The sequence below is a fragment of the Ictidomys tridecemlineatus genome, chromosome 4 (genome assembly GCF_052094955.1).
Source record: "Ictidomys tridecemlineatus isolate mIctTri1 chromosome 4, mIctTri1.hap1, whole genome shotgun sequence".
NCBI lineage: Eukaryota > Metazoa > Chordata > Mammalia > Rodentia > Sciuridae > Ictidomys > Ictidomys tridecemlineatus.
Window position 1 is genome coordinate 92377305 of NC_135480.1, and position 26819 is coordinate 92404123.

Below are 26819 nucleotides of genomic sequence, written 5' to 3' on the forward strand. Positions count from 1 at the left end.
GATGATCTTCCAGGTCCTGGCTGTTGTCCCTAGATGGAAGCAGCCATGTTCCCAGTTGGTGGCTGCAGTAGCGTTAAACCTGTAAGTACCTTGATGTTGGGCTTCCATGATCCAGCTGGTTTCCCAAGATGTATGCCTCCCCAACTAAAGATGGTTGTGGCGGCAGCTCAGGTAACTCAAGATGGCGGTGAAGGTGTCCCAAGATGAAGGCTACCACTTTCATAAATGAGGCTGAAAAGGCAAGCAATTCGATAGTGTTGGACAGCCTGTTCAGGATTGTAGCACTATGGCCTGTGGTGCTGTGGAAGGCAGCTGTCTCCAGACCCTATCCAGTGTCCCAAGGTGGAAGTGGGCCAGGGGAGCCACTCCGTGGTAGATAGGGGACCACTGCATAGTTCCCTATGGGCATGGACATTCCCTTGCAGAGGTGCAGCTCTGCAGGGCAGTCTTGGACCCTTAGTGTAGTTTAAATTTGCATTTCTATGATTGCCACGGATGTTGAACTTTTGTGTATTTGGTGGCCATTAGTGTTTCTCCTCTTGAGAAGTTTCTGATTACTACTTTTACCCACTAATTGATTGGGTTATTTGTTTTTCTGATTTTTTTTTTTTAGTTTTGTATATTCTGAAAATTAATCCCCTATCAGAGATGTAGTTGGCCAAGATTTTCTCCCATTTTATAAGGTCTCTCTTCATGCCCTTAATTGTTTCCTTTGCTGTGCACAAGTTTTTTACCCAATGTCATCCCATTTATTGATTCTTGGTTTTATTTCTTGTTCTTTGGGGGAGCTGCATTTGTTTTAAACCAAGAAACCTAAAAGGAATTAAGTACTTATTTGATGATTAATTATCATTGCATTTTCAGACTTAATCATCAGATTTTATGACATTTTTGTCATTTGTTATGTTTCTAGTACTCTTGTATTGTAGCCCTCATTTTCCTCATTTTTTGTTGTTTTTTTCCTCTTTGTAAAAGAGAATGACCTTCACTTTTTTATTAGAGATTTTAGCTATCTTTACTTAATGATTCTCATCTAGATTTGGTCATAATCATTTTGTACATACTACCACTTGTTTAATTTTTTTGTTTGCACTTATTTCTTACTTGGGATAAAACAACATTTTGCTTCATCATAAATTATATCTCCAGGAAAATTTTGTTTCAAATATTTTTTTCTTAGGTGAATCAGTATTTTGTTATTCTTACTAAAGTTTATTCAGATATGTTATTTCCAAGTATTTCTTATTTATGAATTCCTTGAATTTATGGTCATTATTTGAACATTATTATATTGAATGAAGAGAATTGCTATTACAGAGATTAGTAATTCAAGTTTACTGAAGGAATGTTAAAAATCCTTTGATATTTTTACTTGGATGTAGAATTTTATAGGTGTAAAACTTGTAATATAAATTTAAGTTTCAATTTTTCATTTTTTCAGTGGAGATTGTTTACATTCAAGATTAATAAGTGAAGTACATGCGTTTTTGTGTTTTTCAGTGTCAGAGTTCGATCAGCTGCTGTTACCTGTTTGAAAAACATTTTAGCTACAAAGACTGGACATCGTTTCTGGGAGATTTATAAGACGAGAACAGATCCCTTGCTCACCTATCTGCAGCCTTTTAGAACATCAAGAAAAAAGGTCTCTGAAATAATAAATTTTTATTGAATATCCACTATGTTTAGAGTATTAGTATTTTATTTGAATTATGCATGTCATCTTTCTTAAAATAGTAATATAATACCACATGGGTTTTCCTAGAATTAATTTAAACTGTACTTTTTGAGTCTAAGGGATTTGTCATTCTTTTTTATGACAGTGTGAGAAAACTGATATAGATAACCTAGGCATGTAATGGTTGAGTTGGGGATAGGGGAAATTATGAGTGACGTTCCTTTTTGTCTTAGCAATAGAAAACCTTTTTATTCCATAAACACTATTGATTCTCGAAAGCAAGCATTTATTTCCATAGGAAGTTAACATATCACAATCCCTAGTAGAATATAAGATAATCTCATAATCTTATAATAATAATAATATAATAAATTAATAATTTTAATCTCCCTTTTCCTCTGTTGATATCATTACAAGGTTCTACTAAAAACACTCTGAAGGATATTTAAGAATCCTAAACGTTTCTTGTTTCTTTTTTTAAAAGTGATTCAGGAATATACAGTTGAATTTCTGCCAATTAAATTTTAGGGCATATACCCTTCATTAAAGTAGTACTTTTAATGATTCATAATTTTGGTCATAGTAAAATTTACTACTAATAATAAGGCTTAATTAATGAAACTAGTGAAACAATCTGTAAAGCACTGTAATTTTTAATTTTGGGTGAGTTTTTTTGTTTTTGTTTTTATTTTGCAAGACTTGACATTGTGCCTTGGAGCAGGCAACCACTGAGCTACATCCCCAGCCCTTTTAATTTTTTGAGACAGGGACTCATTAAGTTTCTCAAGTTGTCCTCATCACTGTTTATAGCAGCACAATTTACAGTAATGAAGCTATGGAAACAACCTAGGTATTCTTCAGCCCATGAGTGGATAAAGAAAGAAATATATTTTATGTGATGGTAAATGGATGGATCTGGAGATTATCAGTCTATGTGAAATAAGCCAATCTCTCAAAACTTAAAGGTTGAGTGTTTGCTCTGAAATGTAGAGGCTAACCCAAAATATGGGGGCTCTATAGGTGTGGGGACAGAGAAAGGGGAGTGGGAATCTCATCAAAATAGATGAATGGGGCTGGAGTTGTAGCTCAGTGGTAGAGCGCTTGCCTAGCATGTGTGAGGCACTGGGTTCGATTCTCAGCACTGCATATAAATAAATAAACAAATAAATAATAAAGCTCTATCAACACTAAAAATATATTTACAAAAAAAGAGAGGAGATAAGTAGAGTAAATGAAGGGAATTAAAGGGGAGGAATGAAGGATGGGAAAAGGGAAGAATATTGGATTGAATCTGTCTGAACAATTGTATGTTCATACACGAATATAGCACAATGAATCCCAACATCAAATATATCTACAAGATACCAGTTTTTAAAAACTATAAAATTTGTGCTGAGGCTGTAGTTTAGTGGCAGAGCGCTTGACTAGCATGCATGAGATACTGGGTTTGATCCTCAGCACCCCATAAAAATAAATAAATTAATTAATTAAATAAAGGCATGCTGTCCATCTACAACTACAAAAAATAAAAATAAAACACTATTAAATTTCAGAAAAATCAGTAGAGTAGAAAGGGAGGAGAAGAGGGAGAGAAAAGGAGTTTCTGGGACTGAATTAGAGCAAATTACATTCCATGTCTTTGTGATTATGTCAAAATGTATCCTAACATTTTATATAACTTAAAAGAATCAAAAGTTTTTTTTATAAAGAATAGCAGAAAAGTTCCTGTTCCCCTAAATTATGTTGGTTTGTAGTAGAAAGCAGCACATCTGCCCTGAACAGACTTAGCAACAGGAATGAAGACAACTTGGAGAATACTTTGTGAACTGTTAACAAAGTTAAATAGAAAAATGATTTTGAAAAATCTCATTTTATTTAAAATCAACTTTAAAGGGTAGAGTTGGACCGGCTTTTGTACATGAGACAGATGAAGCAGAAAATTGGTGATAAATATAAGATATGCTGATAGTGATAGCTGATTTCTTGCTGCCTAGACCAGTCATTTTTCACCATTCCACTCTTCCTCTCATATAAATTCATTTTAATTTAAAAAGGTAACTATTGCCTCTGGATTTAGTTTTAAGTATATTTAGTTTTATTTGGAAACATATTTATAATCTAGATAGTCATTTTACATAGGAAAGGTAAAATAATTTTCTGATTCTCTTATTTATACTTTGTGATCCAGTTTTTAGAAGTACCCAGTCTTGATAAAGAAAACCCTTTTGAACGCCTGGATGATTCGAGTCTTTGGATTCCTCAAAGTGAAAATCATGACATTTGGATAAAGACATTGACTTGTGCTTTTTTGGACAGTGGAGGCTCAAAAAGTGAAGTTCTTCAATTATTAAAGCCAATGTGTGAAGTAAGAAGATTAATTAATCTAATGGAATTCCTTTGTTTTTTCTTTGCTTTTCTCATTCTCCTTGACTTCTATGTACACAATCATGGCTGTGCAGCTAAGAGAGTATTCTGGTATTGCATATCATCTCCAATTGTCTTCATGCAGTATCACCCATATTTAATTGCTGTAAATTGATTAAATTAGGCATCTTTGGTCCTAACACTACAGTAAGTTTCAGGTTTTCAGTGACAACACACTAGATGAGTTCTAAAAGGTGCCCTGAGCAGTTTGTTACTAATTATGATTTAAATATTAATGATGGTAATTTATTTATATTAACCAAAAGTCAACTCTTAATTTTACTTCTATTAAAATCAGTGTCATTTACTCTCTCTAATATGCTTTTTTGAGTGAATGAAGGGTAAGGACAATAGTTAGAATTGCTTTATTTTTTTTTTTTCAATTCATTATAGTAAAGAGTACACTTATGTACCACATCAAACAACAAGTTTATAGTCTCCATAGGGCTGAGGATGTGTGGTAGAGTCTGTGATTGACACGTGCAAGGTCCTCGTTTCAATCCCTAACACCAAAATAATTTTTGAAAGAGGTTTTTTGTTTGTTTTGGGTGCTGGGCATTGAATCCAGGGGCACTTTTCCACTGAACTACATTACCATCCCTTTTTATTTTATATTTTGAGATGTAGTCTTTTGAGTTCCTCAGCTGGCCTCAAACTTATGATCCTCCTGCCTAAGCCTCTTGAGTTGCAGGAATTAGAGGCATGCTCACCACACTCGGCTTTTACAGAATTTTAAAATCAAATACGTAATTCAAAACACAATAATGACTGTAAGACCTAGAGGTTAACTCAACTTATAGTACTATCAAACATGATTTAACAGAAATATGAGAACAAATTATCTGGCTAAGATAAGTATTTACCAATTAAAATTTATCAGTAGAGGAATCATTTGGTAACGCACCTATGTTGAAAGAAGTGTAAAAACAGTCCTTTTTTGGGTGCCGTGGCACATGCCCATAATCCCAGCAGCTCAGGAGGCTGAGATAGGAGAATTGAGAGTTCAGAGCCTGCCTCAGCAAAAGTGAGGTGCTAAGCAACTCAATGAGACCCTGTCTCTAAATAAAATACAAAATAGGGCTGGGGATGTGGCTCAGTGGTGGAGTGCCCCTGGGTTCAATCCCCAGTGCCCAAAATAAATAAATAAATAAATAAGCAGTTCTTATTTTCTACTGAGAAAATAGTGAATAAATCATCACCTTTTCTGTAATACTACAGTATACTCAGAACAGTTCATCAGAGTGGTACCCATGGCATGCATACAACTTTTTTCTCATTAGTAAACAAAACTTAAGATTGTTATGACATTTTGACTTTGAGCCAAGACACGAACTAATTCCTACTACCTTAAATTTATAGTTCCAAAATTGGCTTTTGGAGTTGTCTTTACTTAAAAGGGAAAAAGTGTACCATTGGTAATCTACAATGTGTCTTTTATGTGGAATTGATTTTTTTAATTAATTATTTTATTTATGTATGACAGTGGAATGCATTACAATTCTTTTTTTTTTTTTTTAATAAAGAAAAGTGTTCAGATTTATTTGGAAATTAACAGTTTCTAATGGTACCACAGCTCCGTAGTTACAAACTGAAAGTCCTCTTTCCACAACAGATGGTATGACTTCCCATTCTGCCTCTGTTCTCATCTGGACCTTTTTTCAAGAGCTTCTATACAATCTGGCCCTCTTGCTCTGAATGGCTAATTGTGCAGACTGAACAAAAACAATTTAATCTCCTAAAACATACTGTTAACCTAAAGCAGCAACTTAAAGAAACAAAAAAGGCTTTAAATAAGTCACATTACAAACAATACCCCAAGAAAGGTATCAAACAAGTTTAAAAACAATTATTACTAACAGTGCTCAATAAGTTATAACTTAAATCTCACAACACAAAAGGTCAATTCTCTCCCTTTTAAAAAGAAACGTGTTCCACTTTCACTCGTTACTATACAGGAACACACTGTGAAATCACTTTATTCAAATATAGTCACTGCCAAATATTTTTTAAAAGAAAAAAACACAAATAAAGACAAACATTGACGTAACACATACATATCTCTGCACTTCTGGTCAATACAAAGAAAATATCAAGGAATCACAATACCCCAGACTTGACCAGCCAGACCTGTGGGACAAACCCACTGGCAGCTCTGTGTGGGTGCATGGGTGTGTGCACAGTGACCATGTCTTAATGCACTTGAATTCAGCTGCCAAATCTGCAGTTTATTATATATTTGTACAAATGGAAAACAGTGATGTGAATGTTTGGAAGATTAATGTTATTGTAATATATCTAATGAAATGTTCACAAGTAGCTGTGTTTAAAGGCAAATTTATTAAAAAATTTGCAAATACTAGTCATTTGCATGAAAAGAACTTGTTGCTTCCCCCCCCCCTTATTGAGTTAGTATCTGTGGAAAAAGTAATCCAGTCCAAATAAGATAAATGAAAATAACGTCAAGAGCATCACTATTTACCTAAAAGAACAGACTTAAAAGTTCCAGCAAGTGTTTATTTCCAGTGAGTTTGCACAACGGACCTAGCTGGCAAGTCTTCACACTGTCTGACCCACACTGCTGAGCTTCAGGCACAGACCACCCCAAAATCTTGTAGTGTTTGCAGCTTCAAAAACCTAAAAAGTTGTAAAAGAAATCAAATGACTGAAAAAGTTCTCCCTCCTCTTCCAGTGGCATTATAAATAAGACAAAAGGCACATAAATAGGGGAAGGTGCAAGATACAATTCTTATTACACATATACAGCACAATTTTTCATATCTCTGGTTGTATTCAAAGTATATTCACACCAATTTGTGTTTTCACACATGTACTTTGGATAATAACGTCCATCACATTCCACCATCATTTCTAACCCCGTACCGCCTCCCTTCCCCTCCCACCCCTCTGCCCTATCTAGAGTTTATCTATTCCATTTGTTGAGCCAACTTTGCATCCCTGGGATGAATCCCACTTGATCGTGGTGCATGATCTTTTTGATATGTTTTTGTATTCGATTTGCCAGAATTTTATTGAGAACTTTTGCATCTATGTTTTCATAGTGTCCCAGAGATTTCTATATGTTGTATCTGTGTTCTCATTCACCTCTAAACATTTTTTAATCTCCTCCTTGATGTCTTCTACAATCCATTATTCATTCAATAGCATATTATTTAGTCTCCAGGTATTGGAATAGCTTTTATTTCTTATTTTGTCATTGATTTCTGATTTCATTCCATTATGATCTGATAGAATGCAAGGTAGTATCTCTACTTTTTTATATTTACTAAGAGTTGCTTTGTGGCATAATATGTGATCTAGTTTAGAATAGGATCCATGTGCTGCTGAGTAGAAAGTCTATTCTCTCGTGGAAGGATGAAATATTCTATATGTGTCAGTTAAGTCTTAAGTTATTGATTCTATTATTGAGGTCTAGTTTTTTTGTTCAGTTTTTGTTTGGAAGATCTATCTAGTGATGAAAGATCTATCTAGTGTATTAAAGTCACCCAAAATTATTGTGTTATAGTCTATTTTGACTCTTGAACTTGAGAAGAGTTTGTTTAATGAACATAGATGTTCCATTGTTTAGGGCATATATATTTATAATTGTTAAGTCTTGTTGGTTTATGGTTCCCTTGAGCAGTATGTAGTGTCCTTCTTTATTCTTTTTGATTGACTTTAGTTTTAAGTCTACTTTATTTGTTATGAGGATGGAAACCCTGCTTGCTTCCACAGCCCATGTGAGTGGTATGATTTTTCCCAGTCCTTCACCTTCGGTCTTTGGATGTCTTTTCCTATGAGATGAGTCTCTTGGAGGCAGCATATTGTTGTGTCTTTTGATTGGTGAGTTTAGGCCATTAACACTCAGGGTTATTAATTGAGACATGATCTGTGTTCCCAGCCATTTTTGTTTATTTTTGGTATTTAATGTGACTTGGTGTCTCCTCTGATTATATTTTCCTTTAGTGTAATACCTCCCTCTGCTGATTTTTGTCTTTTTTTTTTTTTTTTTCATTTCCTCCTCTTGGAATATTTTGCTGAGGATGTTCTATAGTGCTGGCTTTCTAGTTGTAAATTTTTAACTTTTGTTTATCATGGAAAGTTTTTATTTCATCATCAAATCTAAAGCTTAGTTTTGCTGGATATAAGATTCTTGATTGGCATCTATTTTCTTTCAGAGCTTGGTATATGTTGTTCCATGATTTCCTGGCTTTGAGGGTCTGGGTTGAAAAATCTGAGATACTAATTGGTCGTCCCCTATATGTGATCTGATTCCTCTCTCTTGCAGCTTTTAAGATTTTATCCTTATTCTGTCTGCTAGGCGTTTTCATTATAATGTGCTTGGTGTAGATCTGTTGTAATTTTGTACATTTGGTGTTCTGTAAGCCTCTTGTATTTGGTTTTCCAGTTTATTTTTCATGCTTGGGAAATATTCTGCTGTTATCTCATTAAAGAGATTGTACATAGTTTTGGTTTGAAACTCTGTGCCTTCCTCTATCCTAGTAACTCTTAGATTTGGTCTTTTGATGCTGTCTCATAATTCTTGGATGTTCTCTTCATGGTTTCTTACTGTCTTCACTGTGTGATCAACTTTATTTTCCAGATTGTATACTTTTTCTTCATTATCTGATGTTTTTTCTTCCAAGTGATCTAGTCTGTTAGTTATGTTTTCTATTGAATTTTTTATTTGGTTTATTGTATCCTTCATTTCAAGGATTTGTGAATTTTTTTTCAGTCTGTATCTCTTTCTTGACGAAATCTTTTGCTACCTGTATTTGCTCTCTTATCTCTTTGTTGGAGTGATAATTTTTGCCTGTATTTGCTCATTTAAGGTCATTCTTTAATTCACAGATTATTTTAACTATGAGCCTTCTGAACTCTTTCTCTGACATTTCATCAACTTTGCTGTCCATGGGTTCTGTTATTACAGTATCCTGGTTTGTTTGGGGCACTTTCTTCCCTTGTTTTTTCATGTTGTCCATATGTCTTCCTTTCTTGCAGCATGGGTCTGAGATATTACAGTTTCTTCCCTATATTCTTGTAGTATCTATGCAGATTGTACCTCACCTTGATGTTGGGCTTCCCAGACCCTGCTGGTGTCCCTCAATGTATGCTACTGCAACTAAAGGTGGCGGCAGCAATAGCCAAGGTAACTTGAAATAATAGTTGAGGTGCCCCAAGACGGAAGCAATGTCACAGAGATGGGGCTGAAAGGGTGGGCCTCACACTCTCTTTGGGATATCTGCTCTGAGATGCAGCTGCTTCTAGGCCCTGTCTGTTATCAAAAAGTTAGGGGCTACTGTGTGGGGAAGGCTATGGCGATGACTATAGTGTCCCAACATGAAAATGGGTTAGGCTTAGGCTCCCAGGTGGTGATGGTGGTGGGGGGTGAAGTTGGACCTACCCCGGACCTGGGTCCTGCACAAGTCATTGTGGGCCTGGGATCCTGTGGTAGTCTGCTGGTCGGAAGGGGTGGTCCTGTGCCAGAGGCAGGGCTCCAGTGGGTGCCTTCCGGGGGAGAGATGGACCCAGGACTCCTGTGAGCCTGGGTCCTGCGCAGACCTGTGTGGGTGGATCTGGGCCGTCGGGCTTGACCTGGAATGTGATTAATAATAATAGCCGTTGAGTGTCGTGATTTATCTATATGATGTATGTGGAATGTGATGAATGCCAAAATAAAGGTTGGACACTTGTTTAATGTGCCACACACATTAAAGCACTTTGCTGCATTCAGAAGTATGCCACAAATACACAAATTTTATACCTAGAAATTGGGGTTTATTACAAATAAAAATTTATAGTATCACATGCTCTTCACTGAGTATAGAAAAATTCACAAAAATCATATTTTCAGCTTTTCTCTTGAAATTTTCATGCTCTTTCCCTCTTATATCAGGGAACTGCTTCTGTTATTAATAACACTTTACAACTCTGAAATTACACTTAAAAAGTCATAATTTTGCTTATAAATTAATCCTCTTTCACTAATCTTCTGATCATGCTAATAGCCTAGACTAGAAATGAACAGTTGCAGTGTAACTAACATATATTTGATATAGATATACTAGCTTAGTACTTTTAACACCACCTGGTCCATGTTTTTTATATTTTAATAACATGCTGAGTGCATTTAACATTTTGTAATGTATCCTTCCAGTATCTGAATTAATGGTAGATTATCTTTTTAAAAATTTTTATAAGTCAGCAACAAGGAATGGAAATATTAAGTAGTGTGCTTCTTACTGAAAGTATTGAGTTGATGTTTTGTATGTTCTAGGTAAAAACTGACTTTTGTCAGATCGTGCTTCCTTGCTTGATTCATGATATTTTACTTCAAGACACAAATGAATCATGGAAAATTCTGCTTTCTACACATATTCAAGCATTTTTCACCAACTCTTTCAGAAACCTCTCACAAACAAGTCGATCCACAACTCCTGCAAATTTGGATTCAGGTATTATGCTAACTTATTAACGTTTGTACTATTAACTCTCAGCTCTAAAGAAAGATAGATTTATGGTTAAATAGCCTCAGATACTTTCTGGCTTCTTCCATAATTCTAAATTTGTTTCCTTAACTAGAGAATGGAGATAAAAGGTGTACAAATTTTCAACAAAACAATCTTTGTAAAGCACCCAGAATAATTCTTAATAATTAGTACTCCTTCTGTACATTTTAGATGTTAATTATGGGGCAAATAATTAAACAATTGAGTGTGTCAGGTAACGTGCTTATCCCTGGCAGTACAGATGTAAACACGATGCTCCCTGTCCATTCTAGCAGTGGAAAAAGCACAAAAATGATCAGATATTTAGATATTATAGTAGAGATATGATGGGATTTTCAGCTGTGGCCAACTGGATTTTAAAAAGTAGCCTTATTATAAAATCATACATATTTACTATGGAAAAATTTTTAAAAAGTACTTATTCTGTAATTTAAGATAAAATACATTTAAGATTTTGTAATGTATCCTTCCAGCGTCTTAAAGCAGAACTTTTGTTTTATTTACTCTTATTATTTTATTACCCTTATTCCTTTCATGTTATGAAATGAGTATATCTGATGTTAAGAACTTAATAGTGGAAGAAATTCTGCTCGGGTTTGGGTATATGTAACACAAATATGCATAACTGAGGGATCATCATGAGTCAGTTTTTCAAACCTAAATTTTAAGAATGATAGAAAATTATAGGTTTCCACTGTTAACTTCTATCTTTCATATGTACTGTCAGTGTATTTTATGAGTAAACATAAAATTAGTCACATACTTAAATTTATACTAAAAGACCCAATACTTCTAATAAAAATAGATTTAATTAACTATCTTATGGCAACTAAATGGCTTTTTCCAACCTTACTTCTGGTCCTATACTTCAGTACAGGTTGTGATCACTCAGTTCTCTATTTTTCTATTTCTGTTTCTGCAGTTTTCATTTGACATGGCTCTGATGTCATTTAGACTCCATTTTGCTATGCTTTATCTTTTACGTAAATTCTTTTCAGTTGACTAATAACAATTACAAATCTATTTTGATGGAACTGAAAGTCATTATGTTAAGTAAAATAAGTCAGGCTCAGACAATTGCTGCATGATCTCACTTATATGTGCAATCTAAACAAGCAGATCTTACAGAAGTTAAGAGTAGAATGGTGGTTACTAGAAGCTGGGCTGAGTCAGGGGAGGGAGAGGTGGGGAAAAATGTGGATGCTAAGACAGAGTTAGAAATGAGAAGTTCTGGTGTTCTACAACATAGATGACTATAGATAATATACTATATATTGCTTTTAAAAGCTAGAGGAACAAAATGTTTTCACCATAAAGAAATGGTAAATATTGGATATGCTAAATGATAAATGTTTATTTTGATTAAACATCATACAATGTCTTCACGTATTAAAACATCAAATTATATCTCATAAATAGGTATAGTTTTTTTAAAATATTTTTGTTTTAGTTGTAGATGGACACAATACCTTTATTTTATTTATTTATTTTTAATATGGTGCTGAGAATTAAACCCAGTGCCTCACATGTGCTAGGCAAGTATTCTACCATTGAGATACAACCCCAGTTCCAAATAGGTACAATTTTATATTTCAGTTATAAACAAAAAAAAAATCTTTTTGGAAAAATATAATGAACACAGACACAGTTGCCCATCCTGTGGCTCTAAATTATTCTTCACAATAAAATAGAATATTTTATTTACTTGAATTTTCTTAGGGTTGTCAAAATGAAAATCCTAAAATAAAACTCTTACTCAAGTCTTTATAAGCAATCTATCTCCTATATTTAGTTGAGGAAATACAGATATAAGTGATCTACAGTCAAGAATAAGCCATTGGAAGTTTAAATATTAGGTAATTAAAAGTACTATTAGAACAACTTTATTATATAGTTTAACTTACGCTACAACTGTTCAAAAGTAAAATCATCTAGTTTTATCTGTATAGTGTCAATATTTTTATTTAAATAAAAATTTAAACACCACATATAAAATTCTGTTATTGAGAGGGAAAGTAAATGTAGATTGCTATAAAATTTAAATTGTTACTCTTTCTGAAGTCTGTCTCATCCCTTCACCTCCTATGTACATCTCAAAGTCAACTGTCCAAAGATAATATTTGCATATTATTCATCCCCTTTGCCTGTCTTCTTTTTTGTGTGTACCACTTCAATGAGTGACAGTTGATTTTCCAGGCCAGAAACCTCTTAACATCTCTCTCATCTTATTACCAAATCCTGCCTATTATTCATTGTAATAACTTTACTCTATTTGTGTCCCTCTGTCACTGTCAGTCCTTATTGTTTTCTATCCTGTGGTTTAGCACAGTTGAAATTCTTTCATAAATTCTCCAGATTGTTTCCTGCTTTCAGCCATCTCAGATACTGTTAAATATTCCTTGGTACATTGTCCTTTCCTTTTGTCCCAGAGAACCATTACTGTTATTTCACATTTCACTTTTATATAGTTTTTTAAGACTTTAACCTTTATTTTATTTGTTTTTGTTGTTTATTTGTTTTTATGTTGTGCTGAGGATCCAACCTAAGGCCTCACCCATGCTAGGCAAGTGTTCTACCACTGAGTTACAACCCCAGCCCTCACGTTTCACTTTTCTGTGACACTTCCCTTGTTCAGGTGAGCTTCCCTGATACAGGTCTCTGCAGCATTCTAAACTTTCTCTCAAACCATTTCTCATGCTGTGTTGAGAGTATCCAGCCTAGTCTGTGAGTTCTATGTAGTCAAAAATAGTCCATCTTGTCAATTTACCTACTTAACAGTCATCTGATATTTGACAAAGGTGCCAAAAATATATTTTGGAGAAAAGACAGCCTTTTTAACAAATGATGCTGAGAAAACTACATAGCTTTTTTTAGAAAAATGAAACTAGACCCCTGTATCTCACCCTGTACAAAACTTAAATTGAAATGTATCAAAGATTTAAGAATTACACCAGGAACTGCACAACAGCTAGAAGAAAACATAGGGTCAACTCTCCATCATAAAGGGGTTGGCACCGACTTCCTTAACAAGGGGAGGGAAGGGGGAATCATGAACCAAATTCAAATTCCATGCACAGATGAATTTCTCAGGATGAGCCCAACTACTGTGTATAGTGGTAAAGCTCCAATAAGAAAAAAATAGTCTATCTTGTTCATTGTTGTATACTGAACACCTAGCTTACAAAATCTTTTGATTTTATTGAGGCTGTGAATTAGTACTTCTTCAGAGATAAAATGTAAATCGCAATGTAAGATCTCAGTTATATAAACCTATTGGTTTTTTTTAAAGAAAAATGCCATTAAATCTATTTATTTGTTCATATTTATTAAGAACGAATTTTGTATTAGGTATTTGTCCAACAGAATCTTGCTGTATAAAGTGAGACAAACAGACAAGAACCAAGTGCCTTGGGAGATCTTTCTGGGCCTGAGAAGAGATTTCTTTCTTTCTTTCTTAGAGTCAGAACCATTTTTCCGAAGCTCTTTGGATAAAAAATCACAAAGAACAATGCTTGCTGTTGTAGACTACATGAGAAGACAGAAGAGGTAATGTAATGAATGTTGCTTCTTGAGTTTGGGGATTTAGAAATCTAATTTTTTACTGTAGGCCAAATTTTGACCTGATGATTTTAGGTGAAGCTGTTGCAGAATGTTATATTTAATTGGTGTGATGGTTACATTTCCTTGTAATAATCCATATTCAAGATGGTACTTTGGTTAAATCCGTGTCCGAAGCTCAGTTCTAGTCCCAGCAGTATGAGTAATGGTGTTATCTTTGCTAAATCCTGCAGCCTTTAGGGGCTTCAGTTTCATCTACAGAGCTAAGAGAAAGGAGCAAGTGATTTTACCAGGTTAATTATTTTGCCCACTTTATTTATTTATTTCACCAGTTCTGAGGATTGAATCTAGGGGTGCTCTACCTTGGAACTATATCCCCAGCCCTTTTTATTTTTTGAGACAGTGTCTCACTCAGTTGCCCAAACTGACCTTGCAACTATGATGTCCTGCCTCAGTGTCTTGAGTAGCTGGTATTACAGGTGTGCACTAACCATGCTGTGACCCTTCTAACTTTCCCCATTGCTTTTTAGAAGTAGCTAGAGTTGTATGAATATGTCTTATATATCTATCACAAGATATAGTATATGCCATAATCATCGATATCTGTAGTCACACTCTGGTAGAACAATGTTTATTTTTCTGATAGGGGCAAATTTTATAATATTACAAGTATCTTTTTTCCTGTTATTTATCATGAGGAATGTGTGTATGTGTGTGTTTGTGTTCATGCATGGCATTGTGGTTTGAACCCAGTGGTGCTCTTGCACTGAGATGCACCCTCAGCCCTTTTTATTTTTATTTTGAGCCACGGTCTTGCTGAGTTACCCAGATTGATCTTGAACTTGGCAGTCCTCCTGCCTCAGCCTCCCAAGTTGCTGGGATTACACTCATGTGCTGCCACATTTGGCTTCATGAGATTTTAAATGGAGTATAACAATAGCTAGGGTTGACTAAAACTCTGAAGAAATAATACAGTGAGTCTATACAAATGCCCCTAACTTTGAATGGTTCATTTTATGATTTTTAAATTTGACAATGGTATGAAAGTAGTAGCATTCAGAAGAAACCATACTTTGAATTTTGATCTTATTCTAGGCTAACAGAATAACATGTAGCATGATCCTCTTGTGATGCTGTCATGATGGTGACAGCCATGCAATCACAAAGGTGAACCACTGATACTCCACAGTGTGCTGTGTTGTTAAGCTATGATGTTCAGTAGGTTGGCTGAATTAAATGCATTTTTTTACTTAACAAGATTTTCAAATTATGATGGGTTTATCAAAGTATAACTATTGTTAGTTAAGGAGAGTCTATAATTTGAATATGTGGGATTTGATGTCTCATGCTTATGTATGGTGATAGTGACAGAGGTTGGTAAGGAGTGGGGTGTGTGTGTGTGAAAGAATAGAAGGATTTTTAAAACAAAATGCATTTACATCTTAAAAAAGAATTCCTTTGTATTTCCTTTATACCATTTCATTCTACTCATAGAAAAAGAATTTTTTTTGGCTTTTGGTGGTCTTCAATTCTGATAAGAAAGTGACTGATTTATTTTATTGATTTGTACCAGATCCTTTTTTGAGAAAATTGATTTAAAGCTTTAACCGTAGGTAGGAGCATCTTGGTGTTGGGAGGCAGTTTTTCACCTTCAAGTCATTCGTTTCAGATTTATTTACGTTAAATGGTGTTGATGTTGGCAGGACTTGAGAAGATAAAATTTCTTCCTTAGTTGACACATGGCAGTTGTACAAGATAAATATTCTTAATATTCAGTTCCATTTTTCAATAAGACCTGTAAAAATGATTGTTTAAAAATGTTAATGGGACATATTAAAAAAAAATAAGGACCTTAGCTCAAGTTGAAGTCTGATACTTATATAAACTTTGTGATCTGGACAAATTATTTGGTGTCTTTGAACTTGTTTTATTGTCTTTAAAATCAGGCTGATGTCTACCTTGAGGGAGCGGTTTGGTTTGTGGTAATTAAAATAGATGAAGTATGTAACATATCTGACATTAAAAAATGCTAGCAGCTTTCTTTCCATGGGCAGATTTTTTGACTTCTCAGAAATACCAGCTACAGTTAAGGACTTGTTGTGTAGAAGGCACTTTATTCATCGGTTTTACAAGTGTTATATAATCACTGCAACTGTTCTTTGATGTATATGTTTTCTGGGATTTATAAATGAGGAAAATAGGAAACTGAGGCTGAAGAGTTAAATTGCTGAAGATCATACAGCTAGTACTGGGTGCTGTAGCTTGCTTTGCACCTAACTCCTGTGCTAACACCTGTGCTCCTCCAAAGCCAGTACTCTTAACCACTACTTTGTCATTTCTCTGATAGTTTTGAAACAGATACCATTCTATAGTCCAGTTCTCATCTGCTATTACCACAATGAGAGATTTTTATTTAATAACTCACCTTATGCAGTAAACTAAAGAGAAAATGACTGCAATAGGAAAGACATGTAGTTGTGTCTTAAAAGAGAATAGTTTCATTAAATTAAAAGATATATCTCTGTGTGCGCATATGCGCACATGTGCGTTACCAGCTGTTCTATGTAGCCTATTCTTAGGTAATGGTGCGTGAAGTGTTTGATGTAGGGAAGGCATGAAGCTCAGATTTATATGGGATGATGGGTCATAGCTTTCAGCATATTCTCTAAGGGGTTTGTGATCCAAAAAAGATTAAGAAACTAGACTCTCCACCCATGCCATCTTAGAATGTTTATAGCTATAAGGGAAATATGGTTTTCAGTTATTTGAATGTAATTTTCTGTTTAACTTACAGCTGTTCCCAATGTGTTACACTATATCATGGTATTTTTCTTTTAGTGTTGAAGTTTTAAAAATGGAATGATATTATGGTTAATTTTTCTTTAGACCCTCGGCAGGAACAGTTTTTGATGATGCTTTCTGGCTGGATTTGAATTATCTGGAGGTTGCTAAAGTAGCTCAGTCTTGTGCTGCTCACTTTACAGCATTGCTCTATGCAGAAATCTATGCAGATAAGAAGAACATGAATGATCAAGAGAAAAGGTAATGGAATTTAAAGTTTTGCATTTTAAAATTGATGTTGACATTGTTTAAATAAAGATACATAGTAAAAATTATTTTGGTGCCTCTCATTTAAAAGACATTTTAGGTAGAAATTTGTGTTTTAAAGTAAAACAATAATAAAAATTTAAAAAGAAGTAATTCCACCCTGAGATAAATACAAATGTTTTATTATATATTACAAAAAATATATAGATAGCAAGCTTCTGGAGGACAGAGACCATAATTATTTTCTTTGTATTTCTCTCAATAGCATTGAGAATTTAATATAAATGATCAATAAATATTTTTCAAATGATTGAATTAATCCCTGATTTCATTATTGTTATATTTACCACTAATTCCTTAACTATTCAGTATCTATTTTTCTTTTGACCATAGAGTAATGTGACTTTTTTCTGTGACCAAAGAAATTTTATTTCTGTGTTATCTGTCTGTATTTCTGCTTACTTTGATTTATGAGAACTATCATGAGAATCTCAAAAATATAATCCTAGATCATGGTGAAAAAGCCAATAAAGTAGGAAGAGTAAAAAAAAAAAAATGCTTTATTATCCCAACTGTTCTCCTCAAATCTTTGTTTATTTGAAATAGCCTAGAGTTTACTTTTATATTTAGCCTCACCTTATCACCACTCAGTCAGCCATATTAAGAAATGAAAATAGCAAATATGTGTTGTGTTGACACAGTTATCATTCTTGTTACCAGTAATTTTTATTTTAGATTGTCAGTGAAGTAGTGTGCTTTTTACACTATGGAAAACCAGGAACCAGAATTCAAATTCTAGTTCAAATGTAATTAATTTACTAGATGTGGACCAATTTCTTAACTTGTGGTTTGATATTTAATTTAAGCTTTTTAGTTGAAAACACACAATATGTAGACACTGTGTACTATGTAATAGATATGTTCATGATCAGTATAAACTTCTTATGAAGACAGGTATATTGTCCTTTAAATAGGTAGTGAGTAAGAAATTAATTACTATCTAAGAGTATTACCATTTTAGTCAGAGCCTGCATACTTGGTATTAGTAATTGCAATTTGGATGTGTTTTAGTTTCTTGATCCTACAGAATAGTATTTCTTACCAATCAGAAATGAACAAGTTATCTCTTCTAGGAGTGTAAATTGAAGCACCTTTAGTTAAAGGTAAGTGATTGTATGGAATGTAGCAGACTTTTGCAGAATTGCTTATTTTTGTTTTTTGGGGATTGTTAGTGCCGGGCAAGTACTCTTACATCAGAGCTATATCCTCAGCCCCATATTGCATGTTTTAAAGCAAGCATGCCAAGATTATTTTGTATTCATTAGGAGAGGGTGCTTGGCAAATAGGGTTTACTGTTGGCTTTGATAGTCTGTTTTTACTCCCGTGAGGTCTGATGGGAAGATGAGGGTAAACAGATGAAGTGTATAAAGGTTAAGAGATGCTAGTTTTCTTCAGTGACTCTATTAGGTGAGCAGAAGCTTTGTAAATCTAAAGTGGCCAAGAGTATATTTGTACATAAAATAAAGATTAACACTTTACCAGAGCTGTCAGGTCAAGAAAATGAACTGCTCTCTCAGATATCCTATTTGGACTATTTACTTTTTAAATTTATTTTTAATATGTTTTTAGTTGTTGATGGACCTTTATTTTATTCATTTATTTATATGCGATGCTGAGAATCAAGTGCCTCACACATGCTAGGCAAGTGCTCTACTACTGAGCCACAATCCTAATCCCCTCCCTATTTGGTCTGTTTAATAACAAAGTTCCTCATACTAAGTATTCTGGATACAGGTAAAGTTTTTTGTAACTTGCTCCTGAGAAAGTATGAGATTTCATTGTTAGTGCCCATAATTTATAGAGGAAGAAACTCTGCCAAATAGGATTTTGACAATAGGTATTAATTTCACAACTTCAATCATCTTAATATTCATATATTTATCTTAATGTTTTGGTAATAAGGGTTTAAGTAGAGTTTTAGATTTCTTAATTTTTGTCAGTTCATCAGTGTTAAATTGTGGCTCATTGTGGTCTTAAATTGTATGTCTGTAATTAAGTTGAAAATTTAGGTAAAACCACTAACAGAAATTTAGGAACTGAATTGGGGATATCTCTATTTTTAAACAGGTTTGTTTCTTTATAAATAACATGGTTTGGCATATAACCTCCCCAAATATAGAAGATTTTATTAAAATGTAATTATCCTCCATGGAATTAACATTCACAAATTTCTTTTCAGTTCTGGTGTAAATGATATTCTCTTAAAGTTCATTGTTTTATTTGCCACCTTCATTAGTTTTTTTCCCTGTTGTTTATAATTTCTGTATTCATAAGCTTCCAAGTAGTATGTTCTCATTAAAAGCAGTGCTTCTTTTGATAAGCAGAAGTCTTATATTTGAAGAAGGAAGCCAAAGTACAACTATTTCTAGTTTGAGTGAAAAAAGCAAAGAAGAAACTGGAATAAGTTTACAGGTAAATATTAACAGCTCTAATGTTTATATCAATATTTAATCTTATATTTTGATTATTACTTTTTATAGTGATGTCATTTGATTTGAAAACTGAAGTTACTCTTTTAACAGAGCATCATCTATATACATTTATAGTTTGAAGTTCAGGTCTTCAAGTAGACTGACCTGAATTCTAATCCTGACTGTGCCACTTAGTTATAAATTCTTGCACAGATTACTTAACCTTTCTAGTCTTGAGTTCCTTTATCTGAAGAATGGAAGCAAAACCATCCAACTTATAGAGTGGGTTTTTACTGTGTATTTTCTGCCATAGCACCCTGTTCAGTTTCTGTATATCACTTGCAGTTTATAATTGTTTGTTTATTTTTTCATTGTCACAAAAGCAACAAATTACTTTTTATATATATTTCTTAAAAATCTACTTTCAAATTGACCATGGTGTGTGTTGTTCTCATCGACTTTCTTTGGTTTACAACAATAATTTGAACTTCGCTACCTTGCTTAAAATTTTGATCTTCACTTCTCTGCCTTTGCTTTCAGCTAGCCTCTTACTTATTGGAGAAAATAGTTGGCATAGATAGGAAACCCAGACACATCTACCCTCAAATATTGAAATCTTCCTGCATATGCCCCTTGTCATAACCGTCTGTCTTATTAAACTGGAGAAATAATTTCTCCCTTTATTTAAGGCTAATCTTAATTCCTGTGCTTTTTATTTATCTGCTTTTTCTCAAACTTTATTTTTTTAATATGCTGTGTTGCCTCTGAACTATATTCTAAACATTTTCAAACCTCTACTTTTAAAAATTTCTCTCACAAGTACAAAATAACTTCCCTCTTCCTGGTGTGCTTTTTTGGGTATCACTCACTCTCTTCTTTCCCTTCATAACCAAACTTTGTGAAAGAGTTGTCTATATTTGCTGTCTCTAAGTCTGGTGGTAACCTTTCAGTTCTCTTTACACTTCATACTATCAGTTATGCCTTACACGAAATATGTTCTGTTTACTTTTTCAGTTCACTCTTTTAATTTTTCTTTCTTCTCCTTCATCTTTCGTAGTCTCATCCTTTTCCACTGACTTTTTAGAGTATCTTCTGTATACCAGGCATTGTGCTAGGCTTGGGTATCAAATGTTTCAATTCAGATAACTTGATATAGTATATATTTGAATATCATTTTATTGTTCTTTTATAGGGCAACATTTATAATTGAGAGTTATGTGTTGATAATGATGCAATTTAAGGTTTTCTAAATTTATAAAGTAATTCTTCCCTTCCTGTTTTTGTTGTATTTCTGTTTTAAGGATCTTCTATTAGAAATTTACAGAAGTATAGGAGAGCCAGATAGTCTGTATGGCTGTGGTGGAGGGAAAATGTTGCAACCCCTTACTAGGTAAATCACATTTTTCTCTATAATGGTATAGTAATTCTGTCTGTGAAGGAGTTCTATGTATGTAGAATCAAGATATTTTTACAACCTTTTCTTACAGACTACGAACATATGAACATGAAGCAATGTGGGAGAAAGCCTTAGTAACGTATGACCTTGAGACAGCAATCTCCCCAGTAACTCGCCAGGCAGGAATAATTCAGGTATATTTTTTTCTTGGATTAGTAAAGATGTCACTAGTGCAGTGCTCATAGAATTCCAGTATGTCATTGGAATATTTACATAGTCAGATGAACTTGAGATAAGGTTAGAAGTTACCTGTTTTACAGACGTGGGGCTAAAAACTGAGGAACGCACAGGAAAGCTAGGTAGGTCATTGTCCAAAACAATAGTTTAGGTTTGTTAATCATAATTTTTGTTACCTAACAAAAGACATTTCTTGAGTGTGAGCGTTGTGCCAGGTAGTGTAAATTAGTGGCTCACATGGAAAATTCCAAGTGTACTATTATTTCTCATAGTTTGCATTGGAATTGGTTTCATTTCTGAAGCTATTATTTCTATTGTTGGCTAATTAATACTCTTTAGTCATTCTTCCTTTAAATATTAGAACTCCCTGAGTTCAGTTTTAGTGTTTTTGGGGAAACATACTAAACAACATTTTGGGACTGTGATATTGCTAATTATAAACTGAAGTTTTATGTTTGTAAATTTTTGTTTCTCTAGTTTTCTGTTGAGATCTTTCTTTCTTTCTTTCTTTCTTTAAAAAAAAAATCAAAAACGACTTCTGTTTAGGCCTTGCAGAATTTGGGACTCTGCCATATTCTTTCCATCTACTTAAAAGGGTTAGATCACGAAAATACAGAGTGGTGTGCTGAACTACAGGAACTTCATTACCAAGCAGCATGGAGGAATATGCAGTGGGACCATTACAATTCTTTTAAGTAAGAAGAAATCCAACTTTAAAAAGAATATATTTTATTTTATTTATTATTTGCTTCTTTTCTGATTCTAAATAACTTTTTATTTTATTCTATCAATATAACAGGAGTTGTATTTTCTATATTTTATAGATTCTCCAAGCTATGCATTTCTAAATAAGATAGTAATAAACAGTAAACAAAATTAGACCTGAATTTCCCTCTTTTTTTCCATTAGCACAACTTCATTCCCCTCCCAAATATTTTTAAGAATAGAAACATCAAAGATATTTTCTTAGGAGATTTCATTAACTCACTTTTTCTTCGACTCAGGAATCCAAGGAAAGGTATAGGTATTTCTCTTTTTACTCCCTGCTATAAACATTTTAGTCATATATTACTTGTATCTGCTGGATGGTATACAAAGGACCAGTTATCTTTATTTATGAAATTTTTTTTTATTAAAAGGTGCTAAATCAGTTATCCAGGAACATAATATTTGTCACTTGTCTGTCAAGTCACCATATTTTAATTTTATTTATTATTATTATTGATACTGGAGATTGAATCCATGGGCACTTTACCACTGTGCTACATCCCCAGCCCTTTTTATTTATGTTTTTTAAATTTTGAGACAGAGCCTCACTAAGTAGCTTAGAGGCTTGCTTAGTTGCTGAGGCTGGCCTTGATCTTGTAGTCCTCCTGTCTTAGCCTCCTGAGTCACTGAGATTACCAGCATGCACCTCCATACCTAGCATCATATTTTTAAAATTATAAACCAAACAGCTATCTAATAAAGGATTTCACATTTATGTAAAGTGTTTTGATAACATAAACACTAAAATTGAAACAATGTGTAATTGCCTTCATAGAAAATATTTTCATTAATTAGAATGCCTTTCAGATTTCAAACTACAAGACTACTATGTTATAGGGATTTGCTCTCAAATTTTTTAGACATTTTGGTATATATAAGTTGGTCCTGCTTCTGTCAGTATATGCCACTCTCTTGTTTACTGTTTCTCAGCCATCAAGGTCTTCTCTTTGTTTTTTGATCAGTCCATGATGTTCTTACAGAAAGGCCTTAGATGTATATATTCTGCTTTTCTCCATGTGGGTGGAAGTCTCTTGTCATTCAGTCTCTGGTTTCATATATTTATTTCGTATCTTCAGATAGATGTTTTTTTGACTACTCTTCCTAAAGTAGCCACTCCATCATAATATTTTTTTAAAATTTTATTTGAATTCTCTGCTTGTCATTTGTCACTGTCTGATATTATTCTTACTTATTGTCCAAACCAAAACAAGCTCCATGGGAGTGGGCCCTGATCTGACTTGTCTGCTAATGATTTCCCACACTACAACCTGTTCTTAATGCCTGACACATAAAAGGTGTTCACTGAATAAATAAATGAAAATATAGTATATTTTGAACCAGGCAAAGGATCTGAGAAATTTTCAGTTTTTTCTGCTTGAAGAATTTAAATGACCCATAAAATAATTAGTGTTTCTTAACAAAATTTCTAGAAATCTGTTTTTTCGTTTAAAAAAAGAAAAGTTAATTTCAGTTTTAAAATTTAGTTCTTTGAGTTATTTGTACATGTATATCTTTAGGCTTTGTTTTTAAATATTTATTTTTCTTTTATTTTTTGAATTATCTCACAGCAAAGGATTAGAAGGAACCAGTTACCATGAATCATTGTACAATGCTCTGCAGTCTCTGAAAGACAGAGAATTCTCCACATTTTATGAAAGTCTCAAATATGCCAGGTATTACAAAAAGGCAAATAATTTTCTGTTTATTTAATGTCATGGCTTCTTTTTTCCAAACTTAAGTAATAATTTCAATGTGAGGATTTGCATTGTTGTAGGGATAAAGACTTGGTGGCTAGGTGAAGTGTTTCCTTGTCCTTCTGTGTTCTTCCCTCAAAAAAAAGTTTTCTTTGGGACCCTACATCAGTTCTTTACCCTAAGCTCTCAAGAAACACTCTTAATTCCTACTCCTTCCTCTAGTATCCTGAGAATTTAAATTTTATCTCCTCAAATATTATGTGGCATTTACTCTCTTAGCATTAGAGTTCAAATGTAACTTTTTTTGTTTAATAGTGATTAGCAACCTAATAAATCCTGCATTACAGCAATAATATTTGCTATCATTTAGGTACTTATCATGTGCTTAAACAGACTCTTTCCTAAGGCATTCTCTAATCTTAAAAATGAGTATGGAAATGAAAAAAAAATTAGGCTTAGTGAAATCCAGTGGTTTGTCCTACGTTAGACAGCCAAAGGTGACACAACTGGGATTTAGATTTAGGGCTATTTATCCCAAGGCCAATTTTTTTCCTTTGCTATTTCATATTCTCTAATGTTTGTGAATATTAGTATTATCAGATTAATAGCAAGATTATGATAAGATCTCTATAAATTCAGATTTGTACTTATATCTCCTTGAAAACCTCTTCTTATTTTTTTTTTGGATTTTTTGGTTTTGGTACTGGGGATTGAACCCAGAGGTATTTATTTCTAAGCTATATCCCTAATCCTTTTTATTTTTCTTATAAGACAGGATCCTGCTTAGTTGCCCAGGCTGGTCTCAAACGTGCAATCCTGCCTCAGCCACTCAAGTCACTAGGACTATATGCCTGCACCACTGTGTCCAGCCTCTTCTTTGTTTTCAAAGTTTGTTTCTTTTCTCTTTTGCTATTAGAATAAAAGAAGTGGAAGAGTTGTGTAAGGGCAGTCTTGAGTCTGTGTATTCACTGTACCCCACACTTAGTAGATTGCAGGCCATTGGAGAGTTAGAAAACATTGGAGTGCTTTTCTCAAGGTATGTAATTAATATGATTTTATAATTCCACAATGAAGCTTCTCTGTTACTGACTTACCCTTTTATAAAGTAAATTAATACATTTTCCCTGTTTTACTTTTTAATATGGTAAATATCAATAGATATGTCAAAATTTTAAGCTCTTTGGGGTCTTCAATAATTTTTAAGAATGCAAAGTGATACCTGAGACTGAAATGATTGAGCTCTTACACTTTGGGGGAAGATTTGCTTCCTATGAATTTGTATTACTCCTTCCTTCTCTACCATACCACTGAAAAAAACTTTCATTTCCTAGTCATTTTCTCATTGTCTTAGTCTACCTGCTTCATCTTTTTTCTCAGTATAGTAGTCAAGTTAGATACTATTTACTTTAAGCATCTGAGAAGCAAGCATACTGTTCACATATATGAATTATACAGTATGCATTTTCTATTCCTTTAATAAATGTTAGCAGATGAAATCTTTGCCAGATGCCAACTTCTGCTTTACTGAATTGTGATTTCTTTAACAACTGCACTTAGGCACAGTCATCCCCCAAAGGTGATTAATGAGTTTACTTTATTTCCTGGCAGATTCGTCCTCCTTTACCACAAAGAGGATGGAAGCAAGACTAGAGATGTAGGAATTCTTTATGATAGATCTGATGAATATGTTCCCATTTTAGAAGAGCTTTTATTTAAAAGGTCTACTTTCTATTATTTCAAAGAGCATTTTAAGAAAATCTTTAAAAATATTTATTACCTGTTACTTCTCTGCCAACCTCTTAGGGGTCTGAACACATACCATTTTGTAGTCTTTTAAAACTTTGTCCTTATTTAGGATTATTTATAAGTTCTAAACTTGTTACTACACAAATTCCTTTGTAATGTATATTACATTTTAGAACCTCATAATTTTTTTTCATTTCTTTTGCTTATATTAACTCTCTGATTTGGCTTTCAGATCACTCACAGATAGACAAATCTCTGAATTGTATATTAAGTGGCGTAAACATTCCCAGATAATTAAGGACAGTGATTTTAGCTTTCAGGAGCCTATCATGGCTCTACGCACTGTTATTTTGGAGATCCTGATGGAAAAACAAGTGGAGCTCTCTCAAAGAGAGTGCTTTAAGGACATTCTCACCAAACACCTTATAGAATTCTCTGTTCTGGCCCGAACTTTCAAGAACACTCAGGTAAATAGGATTTAAAATTATATCATCTCACCTCTTGGCCTTTTCTTTTATTATATAACAAAAAGCATGAGTTAATTAAGAAATTGAGAAATAGAGATCAATGTTATATAGTGTAGTATAATTGTTAAGATTTCCTGTGTTAGGCAAACTTGAGTTTAAGCCTTAAACAAGGCAATTACCTTCTTTCAGCCACAAATTCTTGGTTAAATAAAGAGATATACCTAACTTACTATATTGATAACAATTCAGTGATTTCACACGCATGCACATTTGTAAATATGAAGAGAGAGAGATGAAGGGTAGAAGTTGGAAGGCAAGCAGAGAGGTACTTTAAGACAGTCCCTGACAAATAGTCACATTTTCATTGAATGGTAGTTACTGCCTTTATTATTATTAGTGGTAATAGTAGTAGTAGTAAAAGTATTTTTATTATTATTTGCCATTTTCATTTCAGCTACCTGAAAGGGCAATATTTCAAATCAAACAGTATAATTCATCTATTTGTGGTGTCTCTGAGTGGCAACTAGAAGAAGCACAAGTATTCTGGGCAAAAAAGGAGCAGAGTCTTGCCCTGAATATTCTCAAGCAAATGATTAAAAAGTTGGATGCCAACTGCACAGAGGTTTTTTGTTTTGTTTTTATTTACTGAAATGATGTTATGTTGTTATGGAAAAAAAAACACTGCTATTCTTTAAAATGTTTTAGTGGCAATTTTATTAAAAATTTGAAAATACTCATTCATGAGTAAGACGTGATGTTTTGAAAAGGAATCTTGAAAATATTTGAAAAGAAGTTTAGAAACCATTTTTCCTATTTACAAGTCAGTGAG

General features: G+C 33.6%; 1 protein-coding gene across 6 annotated transcripts in view; it reads left to right on the forward strand.

Moving 5' to 3' along the window:
* Atm (ATM serine/threonine kinase) overlaps positions 1–26819 on the forward strand; it is a 164775-nt gene that overhangs the window by 102145 nt on the left and 35811 nt on the right. For all 6 annotated transcript variants that reach the window (XM_078046955.1, XM_078046951.1, XM_078046950.1 and 3 more), the window contains exons 35-47: positions 1501–1642; positions 3864–4040; positions 10374–10551; positions 14064–14151; positions 17050–17205; positions 19596–19683; positions 20984–21072; positions 21170–21272; positions 21862–22010; positions 23652–23756; positions 24694–24813; positions 25756–25990; positions 26445–26612. In XM_078046955.1, coding sequence (XP_077903081.1) covers positions 1501–1642; positions 3864–4040; positions 10374–10551; positions 14064–14151; positions 17050–17205; positions 19596–19683; positions 20984–21072; positions 21170–21272; positions 21862–22010; positions 23652–23756; positions 24694–24813; positions 25756–25990; positions 26445–26612 — 1798 coding nt within the window. The remainder of the gene's footprint in view (positions 1–1500; positions 1643–3863; positions 4041–10373; positions 10552–14063; positions 14152–17049; positions 17206–19595; positions 19684–20983; positions 21073–21169; positions 21273–21861; positions 22011–23651; positions 23757–24693; positions 24814–25755; positions 25991–26444; positions 26613–26819) is intronic.